Consider the following 14,376-nt stretch of genomic DNA (forward strand, 5'->3'; position numbering starts at 1 on the left):
TGTAACCATCTGTTTACCGGAAGTAATTGTAACTTAAATTGTTTAGCACTATTTCTAGTGTTCTTCATTGGCCTCTGTTTGAGATCATTATTCTTCATTTTCGTTTTGACTTCATTTTGTTAGTTTTTCAGAAAAACTATATATTGGTGATATAATTTGTGTCCTTATGTGCCTGAAAATATCTTTCTTAGCCTTAATATCTTGGGCCTTTGTAGGCAGCTGAGCAGTTGGAATGTTTGCCCTAGTAGATAAACTTTCAGTGTTTAACTTTCAGAAAGATGAATCTTTTCTCACTTTGCTTTAGGTTCTTGTTGTGTTTGTGTTTTTTTTTTTTGGCCGTACCACATGGCTTGCGGTATCTTAGTTCCCTGACCAGGGATTGAAGCTGGGCCCTGGCAGTGAAAGCGCAGAGTCCTAACCACTGGACTGCCAAGGAATTGCCAGGTCCTTGTTCTTTAATCCTTTAGCATTACAGTAAATGACATACCATATCAGGTCTATAGTTTGAAGAGTTCGGTTTCAGATGGACTTCGAGAGTCCCTCCATGTCCCTAGGAGTCCTTGTTTAGTTTAGTTTTTGAGATAATCCTGTAGGAAGTTTGGTTTGTTTGACGCAGGGCATCATCATATACATCTGTGCTACTCACCATCTCACAGAGTCGTATCTTAAGCTAATTTTAATTTAGTTTTTCTGCGATTTCTTTCTTTGAGTTAATTCTTTTCTTCTAAACTCTCCAACTGTGAAACTGATGCTTTCAGAGTTTTTCTAAGGGAAGAAAGACATACGTCACTGCCATAATTGTGAATATGCTCACTGTAACATCTGTTTGATTACACATTGACTGATTAAACTCTAGGAGTAATTTTTCGTATTTTAGCAACTGTGGGTGTACTGAGAAAAGCTTTCAGTTAGCAACTATTATTTCTAGTACTATCTTCAGAAGCCAGGACTGAGTTGGATCCCCTACGACTTGCACAATGCCTTCAGTGTAGTTTGGATGGCCAGTAAATATTTGAATGAATTGGTATTATGAAAACAATTCCCCTCTTCATTAGTCATAACTTAAGTAGGAATTTAGAAATAGAGGGACTGTAGTTTCTTTCTAATTAGTAATAACTTTATGAGTGAGATAAAAAGAATGAAGGAATTAGGAAAATTCTCTTTTCAAAATGGAGAAGAGGAAAATATAATATATTGTATATTTTAAGTCTTAAGAGCCATTAGGATGAAATTTGTAATTTAAAAAAATTAATGAAAAGTATGCTAGAATGTAGTTAATTTTGGCTGGGTCATAGTTAACCATTCTAGGAACCTATCTAGTAGCTTAATTCGTCTTTGTTACTTGACATTGCTCAATTCTTGCTATCACTTGTTTGATTGTTTTAGCTTCATTTCTCAAGCAGGAATATAGTTCATACTTAGCTTAATTATTTTACTCAGGAAGCAGCTGTTGTTTTTAAATATAATCAAGTTTGGAATATACGATTCTTTTGGTGGTTTAATTTTATGCTAAAATTTAAACTGTGTAACTATTGCTCGTGCTTTATTTATGCAGAATATCCCCCGAATCCTAAATCTAGAACTCAAAGGATGCTGGTCATTAAGAAAGGTAATACAAAAGACTTACAGCTATCTGGATTCCCAGTAGTAGGAAATCTTCAGTCACAGCCAGTTAAGAATGGGACTGGTCCAAGTGTTTATAAAGGCTTAGTCCCTAAGCCTGCCGCTCCACCTACAAAAGTAAGTTCTAAGTTGTTAAACACGCAAGTTTTAAGTTGATATCAACTGAATTACTTTGACAGAAAAAATGTTAAAAATTTCACGTCGAAGTGTGGGGGTATTGGTGGACTGCTGATTTCTAAGTGGAAAGCGTTGTTGGCCCACTGTGTGTCATTGATTTTAATTGTCTTGTAAGTGGCTTGTGTGTTTGTCCATGTATGTTTTCTTATTTTAGTAGTCAGTAGTAAATGAAATCTATAAATACTTGTTTTGCAAGATGTATCTGTGATATATTTGCTTAATAATAATGTATAAAATACTCTGTCCTTCGTGTTCAGTTTTAGGTTTTTGAAACTCGGTCACTTGTGTTTTCTTGGTATTAGGCAAAAGAAACCTAACTTAAGGTTTATAAAACTTTGAAAAAACATCAGTGTAGTTAGATGTTTTATCTGAATACCAGGTATTGATTTTATTTGTAAAAAAAGATGGATGAGAACCATGTAGAAATGATTAAGGTATAATACAAAAATAATTGTTTTTATGAGCCACATTTAGTCATCTTTATGTGTTCAGTTTGTTTTCTCTCTCTTCTATACACTCTGTTTTAGATACAAATTAACATTTGTGTGTTTTTCTTTAGCCTACACAGTGGAAAAGCCAAACTAAAGAAAATAAAGTTGGGACTTCTTTCCCTCATGAGTCTACATATGGTGTCGGAAACTTTAATACTTTTAAATCAACTGCCAAGAATTTTAGTCCATCAGCAACTTCAGTGAAAGAGGTATGGCACTTAAAATTACTCCTGAGGAGCGAAATGTGTCTTAATCATGGTAATTTAATTAACAGTGAACAAAAGGCATAGATGCATTAAATGAATGCATTAAAATGAGATATTTTAGTTCTTTCAGAAAACTTGATTCAGATACTTCCCTCCATTTGCTAGCTTTTTTTGCAGTTTAAGTAGGGATAATTTTTAAAATTTCTAACAAAATTCCAAATATCCTAAAATGTAGAGAAAATCATAGAGTGAAACACCCATATACTTATCAACCAGAAAGAGTAATTTTTAAGAGAAGAATTGTGAAAATGGGTATTTTGACTTTTGCCACAGAGTTATGCTATGCTGTCTGATTGAACCTTGACTAAAAATAAGGATTTTTATTATATAATCTTCTTTTGGGGATGATGGACACTAAGAGAGGGCAGAGAGGAGGAAGAAGAGGGAAAGGTGCATATTATTATTTTACTGACCTTGAAGTAGCTTACGTATTTCTTTCTCATTTAGCCAGCTTTCTGAAACTTCTAGATCAGGGACTTCCCTGAACAGTTCAGGGTCAAAAGACACTTGTGACTGAAACTTCTAGATCAGGGACTTCCCTGACCAGTTCAGGGTCAAAAGACACTTGTGACTGAGATTGTGACTGTATTGTTATAACTGAGATTGGTCTGGGTACTATAGTGGAACATTATAACCCCTCATATGCTAGTTCTCAATCATAGAATTTTAGAGCTGTGATGGAAGGACCAGCATTCTCAGCTGGTTGGTTGTGGCTTAAATTCATTATAGTCTGCAGACTTTATTGCCAACAGTTAAGCATTTTGGTTTATTCCCATGGCTTAAAATACCTGTGACAGAATTCTAACGTTCTCTTTTCTTTTGTACTCCACTGTCAAAATATCAAAAACAAAAAGGGCTCCAGTACGTGTTCTGTTACTGTCCCCTCCTGCTCTTCCACAAAAATTTTCCCTCGTAAAACCCTATCTGTGTACCTGTGTGTAAAGAATTATAATAGTTCGTACGGGAAGCTGTTACTAGAGCCTTAGAACTCTGTGGAACACAATTTTAAAAACTGCTTTTTTTTTGAATTATAGAAATGTTTAAGCAATTTCAGGATTCATTTTATAAAATAGTATTTAAAGTCCTAATTTAGAATCATAGTTCTTGGTATTATCAGACCTTAATTGTTTCTGGGATAAAATTTTTATGTTTACTCATTCAGTGGGATAGATAAAAATGGCAGTCATAGTGGAAAACAGGTTTAAAATAGAATTTAAAATCAATTTTGTATTGGGAAGAAGGTGAAATAGAAAGTCATGGTAGTTGTGAACTTTATATTGATTGATATTAGTTCTCTGTCTACATTTATCAACATTTTTTATTTCTTTTCTTAGTGTAATCGCTCAAATTCCTCTTCACCTGTTGACAAGCTTAATCAGCAGCCTCGTCTAACCAAACTGACACGTATGCGCACTGATAAGAAGAGTGAATTTTTGAAAGCATTGAAAAGGGACAGAGTAGAAGAGGAACATGAAGATGAAAGCCATGCGGGCTCAGAAAAGGTAGTTGAACTTGCAGTGTAATTCTTGGTTTGACATTAGCATGTCATTGGAATAGGTGGGCCAATATTATTTATTTAGGACCTTTGAATATTTTCATATTTCTGAAAGCAAGGCTAGCTAGCTATTTGCATAAATAATGAATTCATTTCTAAAATAGATTTTTCTTACTCTGTAGTTCCTGTGCAAAAATGAAATTAAAAAAAATTCCTGTTGATGTTTGTGTTTTTGGTTTTCCCCATCTTACCTACCTTTATTTATCCTTTTAGTTTTGTCTTTATTGAATAGATGTGAATACATAGAGTCAGAAAGCTGTTGCTACCCTTCACAACTTAGTTTTACGTCTTATGAAACTGTCTCCTAAATGATTATATAAGCATTACAGTTGTTTTATCAATGAAAATCTAACCAGGATCTATTAAAGTTTTTTTTTTAAACAATTCTATTGTCTAACTCATTTTTTTTTAACTCTTCAAAAATCAGGATGACGACTCATTTAATTTGCATAACAGCAACAGTACTCACCAAGAAAGGGATATAAACCGAAACTTTGATGAAAATGAAATTCCACAAGAGAATGGCAATGCCTCAGTAATTTCCCAACAGATCATTCGGTCTTCAACCTTCCCACAAACTGATGTTCTTTCTAGTTCACTGGAAGCAGAACACAGGTTAGTATTTTTACTTTTGTCTCTACCCAGAATTTTGATTTTATTATAGAAAATTGATTTATTTTTTAACAGCTTCATTGAGATATAATTTATATACTATAATTTTTTTACTCAATTCACTAATTTTTGGTGTATTTGAAGTTGTGTAATTGTCACCACAGTCTAATTTTAGAACATTTCTTTCACTCCAGAAAGAAACCCTGTGTTCATTTACAGTTACTCCTCATTGTTACTCATTGTCCTTAGGTAACCACCAGTCTGCTTTCAGTAATACTTTATCAAGGTTCATCCATGTTGTAGCATGTGTTTCTCTGAAAATTGAGTGATATTTCTTTTCCATGGCTTCAAATTTTATGTAATTTTTTTTTTTTTTTTTTGGTTGCGGGATCTCAGTTCCCAAACCAGGGATCAAACCTGGGCCACGGTAGTGAAAGCCTGAATCCTAACCATTAGGCCACCAGGGAACTCCCTGTAAACTTTCTGATTCTTAAGTTACATACATATTTAAGTACTTATATTGCTTGATTTAACAACATAGGCATCAGTGATACATTTCTCAAGGATGACAATTTTTTTGTTAAAAAATATAAAACATGAAATAGGCACATATATTACTATTATTATCAAGTTTCAGTATGTCGTCAAGGTATTGAGGATAGCTTCAACAACAGAGGGGTAGTTGTTAACCTTGTCTAAGCACCATATGAATTAATAGAAATGAGTGCCAGAGAAATTCAAGGGAGTTTGGGGGTAGATAGCATATGGCTTGAGTACCAGTCAGAGTTTTAATTGGGACCTAAATTAAATCTGAAAGGGTGAGACAGTACGGGCAAGGGTACTGGGTAGTCATTTTGGAATACAAAGGGGCATGAAAGGATATTTAGAGTTGAATACATACCTAGTTTGTTTTAGGGTTAGTGAATAGAATATCTTGACAGGAGTGTGGAGTCCTTAATGGAATTAGAGATAAAATGAAAAGGCAGGGCCTTAGAGATCTATTCAAGCTCTTTCAATGCTTCAGATGAAGAAATAGGGAAGTGAACAAATTAGCCTGTGTCTTATACCTGGTTTGTGGAGAGTAGGATTTGTGACCCAGGTCTTCCACTTCTAGTCCTGTGCTTTTTCTAGTGTAAGGAATTTGAATTTGTGGTCATGGTGTTAAGGTTAAGGAGTTTGTTCTTTAGGAAGTGGGAAGCCATTGAAAATATTTAGTGGAGGGTGGTAATTGTGAAAATGGTATCAGGGTGATTTGGTAATAATTTGAAAGAGAATGGGAAGAAATGCTAATGAAAAGGCAAAGTGCAGATCACTGTTGTGGTGTATTCCTAATTGTGGGGAATAGAGAAATACAGAGTATTTGTTTTGAAAGCTATTCTAGAAACAGTTAACAGTTACAGCCCTTGGAGGGAAGTGGAAAGAGGAGAGAATGGACAGTTAGGAATACTTGTTTTTCATAACATTTGAAATAATTTGTTCCATCTGCATTATTATTTAGTTATGATTCAGTTTTTAAAAGTGAAACAAGTAAAAGTAAGGATCTGGTGAAAGGTGTGAGATTGTTTTTACCAGTCTAGATCTGTAGACTCTGGACTGGGTGGCATTGAGAATGGAAGTGCCATTCCACAGGGAGGCCATCTAGGTTACAGTGAAGACAAAGCATTAAATGAGTAAAAGAAATGTGAGAAATAGTAATTAACAGTGATGGTGACTGTGACATTTTAGTCCAGAGGCAGCAGAGTTTGGTGCAATGTATACTAACTTAGGAGGCAAAAAACCAGAATTCTCCTCCTTTCTTTGCTGTCAAGTAGGCAAATTGTTTTTACTTAAGTGATCCTGGTTCTTCATCTGTAAAATATGGGTATAGTGTTATATTTTATTTCCAGTCTCTGAGCACTGTTATTTTATGAGATTGTTTGAAAATGTGTAAAGGCTACAAAGTAGCCAATATATGACAGGTTCAATTTGAAAGATGAGTTAGGTGTAAAAAGGAGTATGCTTGGGGCTTCCCTGGTGGCGCAGTGGTTGAGAATCTGCCTGCCAATGCAGGGGACACAGGTTCGAGCCCTGGTCTGAGATGATCCCACATGCCGCGGAGCAACTAGGCCCGTGAGCCACAATTACTGAGCCTGCGCGTCTGGAGCCTGTGCTCGGCAACAAGAGAGGCCGCGATAATGAGAGGCCCGTGCACCGCGATGAAGAGTGGCCCCCACTTGCCGCAACTAGAGAAAGCCCTTGCCCAGAAACGAAGACCCAACACAGCCATACGTACATACATACATACATACATACATACACACACACAAACCAACCAACCAATCAACCAAAGTTTAAAAAAAAAAAAAAGGAGTATGCTTAAGGGATGTTATTATGGAATCTTAAAAAAAAAATGGTTCTGAAGAACCTAGGGGCAGGACAGGAATAAAGACGCAGACATAGAGGATGGATTTGAGGATACGGGGAGGGAGAAGGGTAAGCTGGGAGGAAGTGAGAGAGTGGCACTGACATATATACACTACCAAATGTAAAATAGATAGCTAGTGGGAAGCAACCGCATAGCACAGGGAGACCAGCTCTGTGCTTTGTGACCACCTAGAGGGGTGGGATAGGGAGGGTGGGAGGGAGACGCAAGAGGGAGGGGATTTGGTGATATATGTATACATACAGCTGATTCACTTTGTTACACAGCAGAAGCTAACACAACAATGTAAAGCAATTATACTCCAATAAAGATGTTTTAAAAAAAAAAACAGTATAATCAGACTAGTACAAGATATGTGGCCATATAAGAAACAGAAGCTTTAAAGGCTCTAAGTCAGATGCAGCAGTCATGGCTACAGTATTCTTGTTTGCCCAACTAGAGAAAGTGGTTGATTCCCTGTTAATCTTTTTTTTTTTTTCAGTTGACGTATAGTTGATTTACAATGTGTTAGTTTTTGGTGTACAGCAAACTGATGCAGATTCTTTTTCATTACAGTTTATTACAGGATACTGAATATAGTTCCCTGTGCTATACAGTAGGACCTTGTTGTTTATGTATTCTTTTTTTTTTAATTAATTAATTTTTGCCTGCATTGGGTCTTTGTTGCTGCACGCGGGCTCTCTCTAGTTGCGGCGAGCGGGGGCTACTCTTCATTGCAGTGCGTGGGCTTCTCATTGCGGTGGCTTCTCTTGTTGCGGAGCACGGGCTCTAGGCGCACGGTCTTCAGTAGTTGTGGCACGTGGGCTCAGTAGTTGTGGTGCACCGGCTTAGTTGCTCTGTGCCGTGTGGGATCTCTCCGGACCAGGGCTCGAACCCGTGTCCCCTGCAATTGGCAGGCGGATTCGTAACCACTGCGCCAGCAGGGAAGTCCGTCTTCACAAAACTTTTAATATTTTGAGCAAAGAACTGTTCCAGGTACCTTCTACAGTCTTCCAGGGAGTTGAAATTTTTTCTGTTAAGAGAATTTTGTAAAGACCAAAATAAATGGAAATCTGAAGCTGCAGTGTCTGGTGAATACGGCTGATGAATCAGAACTTCCCAGCCAAGCTGTAACAGATTTTGCCTGGTCAGCAAAGAAACACGTGGTCTTACGTTATCCTGATGGAAGATTATGCATTTTCTGTTGACTAATTCTGGATGCTTTTCGTCGAGTGCTGCTTTCAGTTGGTCTAATTGGGTGCAGTACTTGTTGGAATTAATCGTTTGGTTTTTCGGAAGGAGCTCATAACAGAGGATGCCCTTCCAATCCCACCATATACACAACATCACCTTTGGATGAAGACGGGCATTTGGTGTGGTTGGTGGTGGTTCATTTTGCTTGTCCGATCTCTTCCGTTACACATTGCTGTACAGTATCTACTTTTCATCGCCCGTCACAACTTGTTTTAAAAACGGAATGTTTTCGTTATGTTAGTTAAGTAGAGAATCGCATGTGGAAATATGGTCAAGAGGGTTTTTTTTCTTCCGCTTAACTTACGTAGAACCCAAACATCAAAGTGAGTAACATAACCATGCTGGTGCAAATGACTTCCAGCGCTTGATTTAGATATTTTGAGTATGTTGGCTATCTCCCGCATGGTATAACGTTGATTGTTCTCAATTAATGTCTCGATTTGATCGCTATCGACTTCAACTGGTCTGCCTCACCATGGAGCATCGTCCAGCGAGAAAGCTCCAGCACGACACTTCGCAAACCTCTTTTGACACGTTCGATCAGTCACAGCACCTTCTCCATACACTGCACAAATCTTTTTGTGCTTTTCAGTTGCATTTTTATCTTCCTTGAAATAATACAGCATAATATGCCAAACATGTTCTTTGTTCCATCTTCACTGTTAAAATGGCTACACAAAAATTCACCAATTTTGATAAGCTTTTTTTAAAATGCATGCTGAATATGACAGCTGTTACAATACAGTCTAACAAAATTGTTTCAAATGAAGTTAAAGACAACTAAGCGCTACTAGAGCCATCTTACAGAAAAAACCGAACGAACCTTTTGGCTAACCCAATAAAATGGATCATGTTTTCTTGCTCACAGTGTAAAAGGAATTATCTTACTTGGGTTAAGTTCTAAATTAAATTTATTCTTTCCCCCCTTTCCAGATTGTTAAAGGAGATGGGCTGGCAAGAAGACAGTGAAAATGATGAAACATGTGCTCCCTTAACTGAGGATGAAATGAGAGAATTCCAGGTTATTAGTGAACAGGTAAGAAGAGCTGAATCATATAAATTCACTTTAAAAATTGCCCTTCCTTAATCAGAACAACATATAACTAAGCATTTTTGAGGGGTGGGGAGAAAGTTTTACAGTTTTATTTAGGAATTTGTTAAACATCACACTGTAGGTCAGATTTGCCTTTGTTTTAAATAGGTCTGCAATGCTGACTTCTTTAAATCCATGGATCTGCAGTGCTTAGGAATTAGTGTAAAGAATATGATTTGTCACTTTTCAGGTATTTAAAAAATGACTTGGGGATAAGAAGTAGAAAACAACAGTAGCTTTGCCAAATGTAGCTTCATTTTTTTATCCTTTTCTTGGCATAGGAATATTTTATATTCTAGAACATCTTTTTTTTAATGTCTTCATAGTTGCTGTTTTGAAAGAGTATTCCTTAGAAAATGTACAATAGAGTGTCAGGGAGTTGACATTTTTCTTTTTCAAATCCATTATAGTTTTTTAAAATAGTTCTGGTCATGCAGAAGTGATTTTCTATATGGAGATATTATAATTTATATTATAATCTTCAAAACACTTCTTAAATGTTTTGAATGAAATCTTTGAGGAAATTAGTTACGTTTACTTCATAATAAAATAGACTTTATCGTCCTAATTAAAAATTTGTGGCAAAATACGCATAACATAAAATTTATGATTTCAACCATTTTTAAGTGTACAGTTTTGTGGCATTAGGTACATTGACATTGTTATGCAACCATTACCACCACTCACCTCCAGAGCTCTTTTCATTTTGTAAAACTGAAACTCTGTACCCATTAAACCATAACTTCATTCTCTGCTCCCCCAACCCTGGGAAACCACCACTCTACTTTCTGTCTCTGTGAATTTGTCTGGGTACCTCATGTAAGTGGAATCACGCAGTATTTGTCCTTTTGTGACTGGCTTATTTCACTTAGCAGAATGTCTTTGAGATTCATCCATGTTGAAGCACGGGTCAATCAGAATATCCTTTTTTTAAGACACAATAATCCATTATATGTGTATGTACCACATTTTGTTTATCCATTCATTCATTGATGGACACTTGGATTGCTTCCACCTTTGGCTGTTGTAAATAATGCTGCTGTGAACATGGGTGTATAGGTATCTGTATCTATCTATATCTTTCTGTCTATAGATAGATACCTATACACCCATGTTCACAGCAGCATTTATATCTATAGATAGATAGATAGTGTATAGATAGCTGTAGACTCTATCGATATCTGTAGAGTCCCTGTTTTTAATTCTTTCAAGTATTTACCCAGAAGTAGAATTGTTGCATCATATGGTTATCTATTATTAACTTTTTGAGAAGCTGACGTACTGTTTTTCTGTAGTAGCCACACCATTTTACATTCCCACCAGTGGTGCTCTCTTCCCTCTCATTTCTTGTATTTTTCTCCCAACACCATTTGTTGAAAAAGACTGTGCTTTCTGTATTGAATGGTCTTGGCACCCTTGTTAAAAATCATTTGTATATGCAAGGGTTTGTTTCTGGGCTTGCTATTCATTGGTCTTCAGTTCTGTTTTTGTGGGGGTTTTTTCCCCTATAAATTTATTTACTTTTTTTTAATTTTGGCTGTGTTGGGTCTTCGTTGCTGCGCACGGGCTTTCTCTAGTTGTAGTGAGCAGGGCTGCTCTTCGTTGTGGTGCACGGGCTTCTCATTGCGATGGCTTCTCTTGTGGAGCAAGAGAAGGTTCTAGGTGTGCGGGCTTCAGTAGTTGCAGCACGTGGGCTCAGTAGTTGTGGCTCACTGGCTGTGGAGTGCAGGCTCAGTAGTTGTGGCGAATGGGTTTAGTTGCTCCATGGCATGTGGGATCTTCCCTGACCAGGGCTCGAACCCGTGTCCCCTGCATTGGCAGGCGGATTCTCAACCACTGCGCCACCAGGGAAGTCCCTTCAGTTCTGTTTTTATGCCAGTGCCACATTGTTTGGATTGCTGCAGCTCTGTAATACGTTTTGTTTTTTTGTTTGTTTTTTTTTTTTTAAAGGATGGAGGAGGCTATGTTTAGTGTTGAGTTCAGCTAAATTCAGGACCTTGGGAAAGCCAGGACCTTTTTCTTTTCTTTTTTTTTTTAAAATAAATTTATTTATTTTTGCCTGCATTGGGTCTTTGTTGCTGTGTGTGGGCTTTCTCTAGTTGTGGCTAGAGGGGGCTACTCTTTGTTGGGGTGAGCTGGCTTCTCATTGCGGTGGCTTCTTTTGCTGTGGAGCACGGGCTCTAGGTGCGCTGGCTTCAGTAGTTGTGGTGCGTGGGTTCAGCAGTTGTGGCTTGCAGGCTCTAGAGTGCAGTCTCAGTAGTTGTGGCGCATGGGCTTAGTTGCTCTGCGGCATGTGGGATCTTCCCAGACCAGGGCTCGAACCCGTGCCCCCTGCGTTGGCAGGCGGATTCTTAACCGCGGTGCCACCAGGGAAGTTCTGTAATATGTTTTGAAATCAGCAAGTATGAAACTTCCAACTTTGCTCTTCTTTTCAAAAGACTGTTTTGGCTATTGTGGAATCCCTTGAGCTTTTATAGGAGTTTTAGGATGGGTTTTTCTGTTTCTGCAAAAAATACCTGTGAGATTTTGATAGGGATTACATTGAATCTGTAGATTGTGGTAATATTTGCATCTTAACAATGCTAAGACTTCTAATCCGTGAGTATGGGATGTTTGTTAATGTTTTTTAAAATTTCTTTCAGCAGTGTTTTGTAGTTGTCAGTGTAGAAGTGTTTTGCCTCCTTTGTTAAGTTCATTCCTTATACTTAGGGATAAGTATTTTTTCTTTTATAAGTAGAATTGTTTTCTTTTTTTTTTATTTTTTTAAATTTATTTTTGGCTGTGTTGGGCCCTTGTTTCTGTGCGAGGGCTTTCTCTAGTTGTGGCAAGTGGGGGCCGCTCTTCATCGCGGTGCGCGGGCCTCTCACTATCGCGGCCTCTCTTGTTGTGGAGCACAGGCTCCAGACGCGCAGGCTCAGTAGTTGTGGCTCACGGGCCTAGTTGCTCCACGGCATGTGGGATCTTCCCAGACCAGGGCTCGAACCCGTGTCCCCTGCATTGGCAGGCAGATTCTCAACCACTGCGCCACCAGGGAAGCCCTTGTTTTCTTTTTTTAAGAATTGTTTTCTTAATTTACTTTTTGGATTGTTCATTGTTATAGAAATGCAGCTGATTTTTATGTATTGGTTTTATGTCCTGCAACTTTGCTACGTGTGTTAGTTCTCACAGGTTTTTAAATAGAATTTTTAGGCTTTTTACATATAAGATCATGTTGTCTGTAAACAGATAATTTTACTTCTTTTCCACTTTCATATTTCTTCCTTCCCAGTTAATGTAAATTTTTTATTTGGAAGTTAGTGAACCATGTTATTTTTCACAAGCTGATTATGGGTAATACTTCTGAAGGATTTTTTTGTTATGTTTATTATATTGTCCAATTTACAAACAAAAAATTCACGTTAGGTGTACAGTTGGGTGAGTTTTGACAAATGTATATAGCTGTATGACTGTGATCCCCAAAAGTTCCTCTTTGTCCCTCTTTGCATTTAGTTCTTTCACTCCCAGCTCCAGCCCCTGGCAGACACTGATTATTTGCTTTCTGTCCCTATAGTTTTGCCTTTCCACAATTTGTTTTTCCTGAATACCTTTTTTTTTACATTAATTTTTATTGGAGTATAGTTGATTTACAATGTTGTGTTAGTTTCTGCTGTACAGCAAAGTGAATCAGCTATACATACACATATATCCACTCTTTTTTAGATTCTTTTCCCATATAGGTCATTACAGAATACTGAGAAGAGTTCCCTGTGCTATACAGTAGGTCATTATTAGTTATCTATTTTATATATAGTAGTGTGTATATGTCAATCCCAATCTCCCAAGTTACACAGTGTTTTACTAATTGAACCATATATTGTTATAGTCCTGGATCTGGTTGCTTTCATGCTTTTGAAACTCACCCATGTTTGGTGAGTAGTGGTCCATTGTGTGGGTTTGCCATTTTGTGTATCTCTTTGAAGGATTTGTTTTGAATCTGAAGAAAGGCATCAAGAAAAACAACTTAGTATCATTGCCATATGGTAGTAGTCAAGGAAAACATAATATTGCCTGACCAAGATAATTGGCTTTAAAACCCTGTTATGACTGGGGCAGGTAGATAAAACCCTATTGATAATAAAATAATTAACTGATATAAAAAATTTGTGTATACTGTGGGTTGGAGAGCAATGGCCTGTAAGTATAATGTCCATTTTTTAAAAAACTAAAGATAAAGACATGGGTATATTTATGTTAATGATGACATGTCATTTGACATTTAGATGCCTAAAAAACCATTAGGGCCTGATGCTGTTTATAAAAGTATTCATATTGTATCTGGTAATAGTTGAGAATCTGAGTTTAAACTCCTTCTCTTCAAATTTTGCAAACATTTATCAAGTGTTCACTATGCCCAAGATTTTAAAGTTTATAGAGATGAGCTCCTTCATAGTGCTGCAGTTCAATGAAGATAGGTAGACTCCCATATAAAGCAGAATGTGGTAGCAGTTTTCAAAATATTTAAGGTGAGGACAGGAGAGAGAGTGTCATGCAAATTCATCAAATGTTTCTTGAGGTCCTATTCTAGAGTGCTGGGAAAACAAAAATATTTTTGCCCACGTAGAATTTACATTAATTAATCTAGAGGTCAACACTAGTTGCAGTGATCTGGAAGAGCATAATTGAGTTGGGTTTGAATTGGCCTTTGTCAGGTAAGATGAGGGAATGACATTCCTGGTGTAGGGAGTGAACAAAGGCAAAAGTAAGAGTTCAGGGTATGCTGGGGTTCAGAGTGGCTGGAGCATGGGGTAGAAAGATTTTAATGAAAGATCTTGATATCAGTAATAAGTAGGGTGAGTCTAAGTCCTAGTTTGCCTTGGAGAGTCCCAGTTTATGCATGTTAATCCCACTGTATTTATTAATGGCAC

General features: G+C 37.2%; 1 protein-coding gene across 8 annotated transcripts in view; it reads left to right on the forward strand.

Moving 5' to 3' along the window:
- Nucleotides 1-14,376, forward strand: part of GPBP1 (GC-rich promoter binding protein 1) — a 104,187-nt gene that overhangs the window by 56,385 nt on the left and 33,426 nt on the right. For 7 of the 8 annotated variants that reach the window (XM_057540320.1, XM_057540319.1, XM_057540321.1 and 4 more), the window contains 5 exons: nucleotides 1,556-1,740; nucleotides 2,360-2,500; nucleotides 3,892-4,059; nucleotides 4,540-4,727; nucleotides 9,313-9,415. In XM_057540320.1, coding sequence (XP_057396303.1) covers nucleotides 1,556-1,740; nucleotides 2,360-2,500; nucleotides 3,892-4,059; nucleotides 4,540-4,727; nucleotides 9,313-9,415 — 785 coding nt within the window. The remainder of the gene's footprint in view (nucleotides 1-1,555; nucleotides 1,741-2,359; nucleotides 2,501-3,891; nucleotides 4,060-4,539; nucleotides 4,728-9,312; nucleotides 9,416-14,376) is intronic. The other variant, XM_057540324.1, reaches the window with a different exon arrangement.

This window comes from Balaenoptera acutorostrata, chromosome 2, assembly GCF_949987535.1.
Source record: "Balaenoptera acutorostrata chromosome 2, mBalAcu1.1, whole genome shotgun sequence".
NCBI lineage: Eukaryota > Metazoa > Chordata > Mammalia > Artiodactyla > Balaenopteridae > Balaenoptera > Balaenoptera acutorostrata.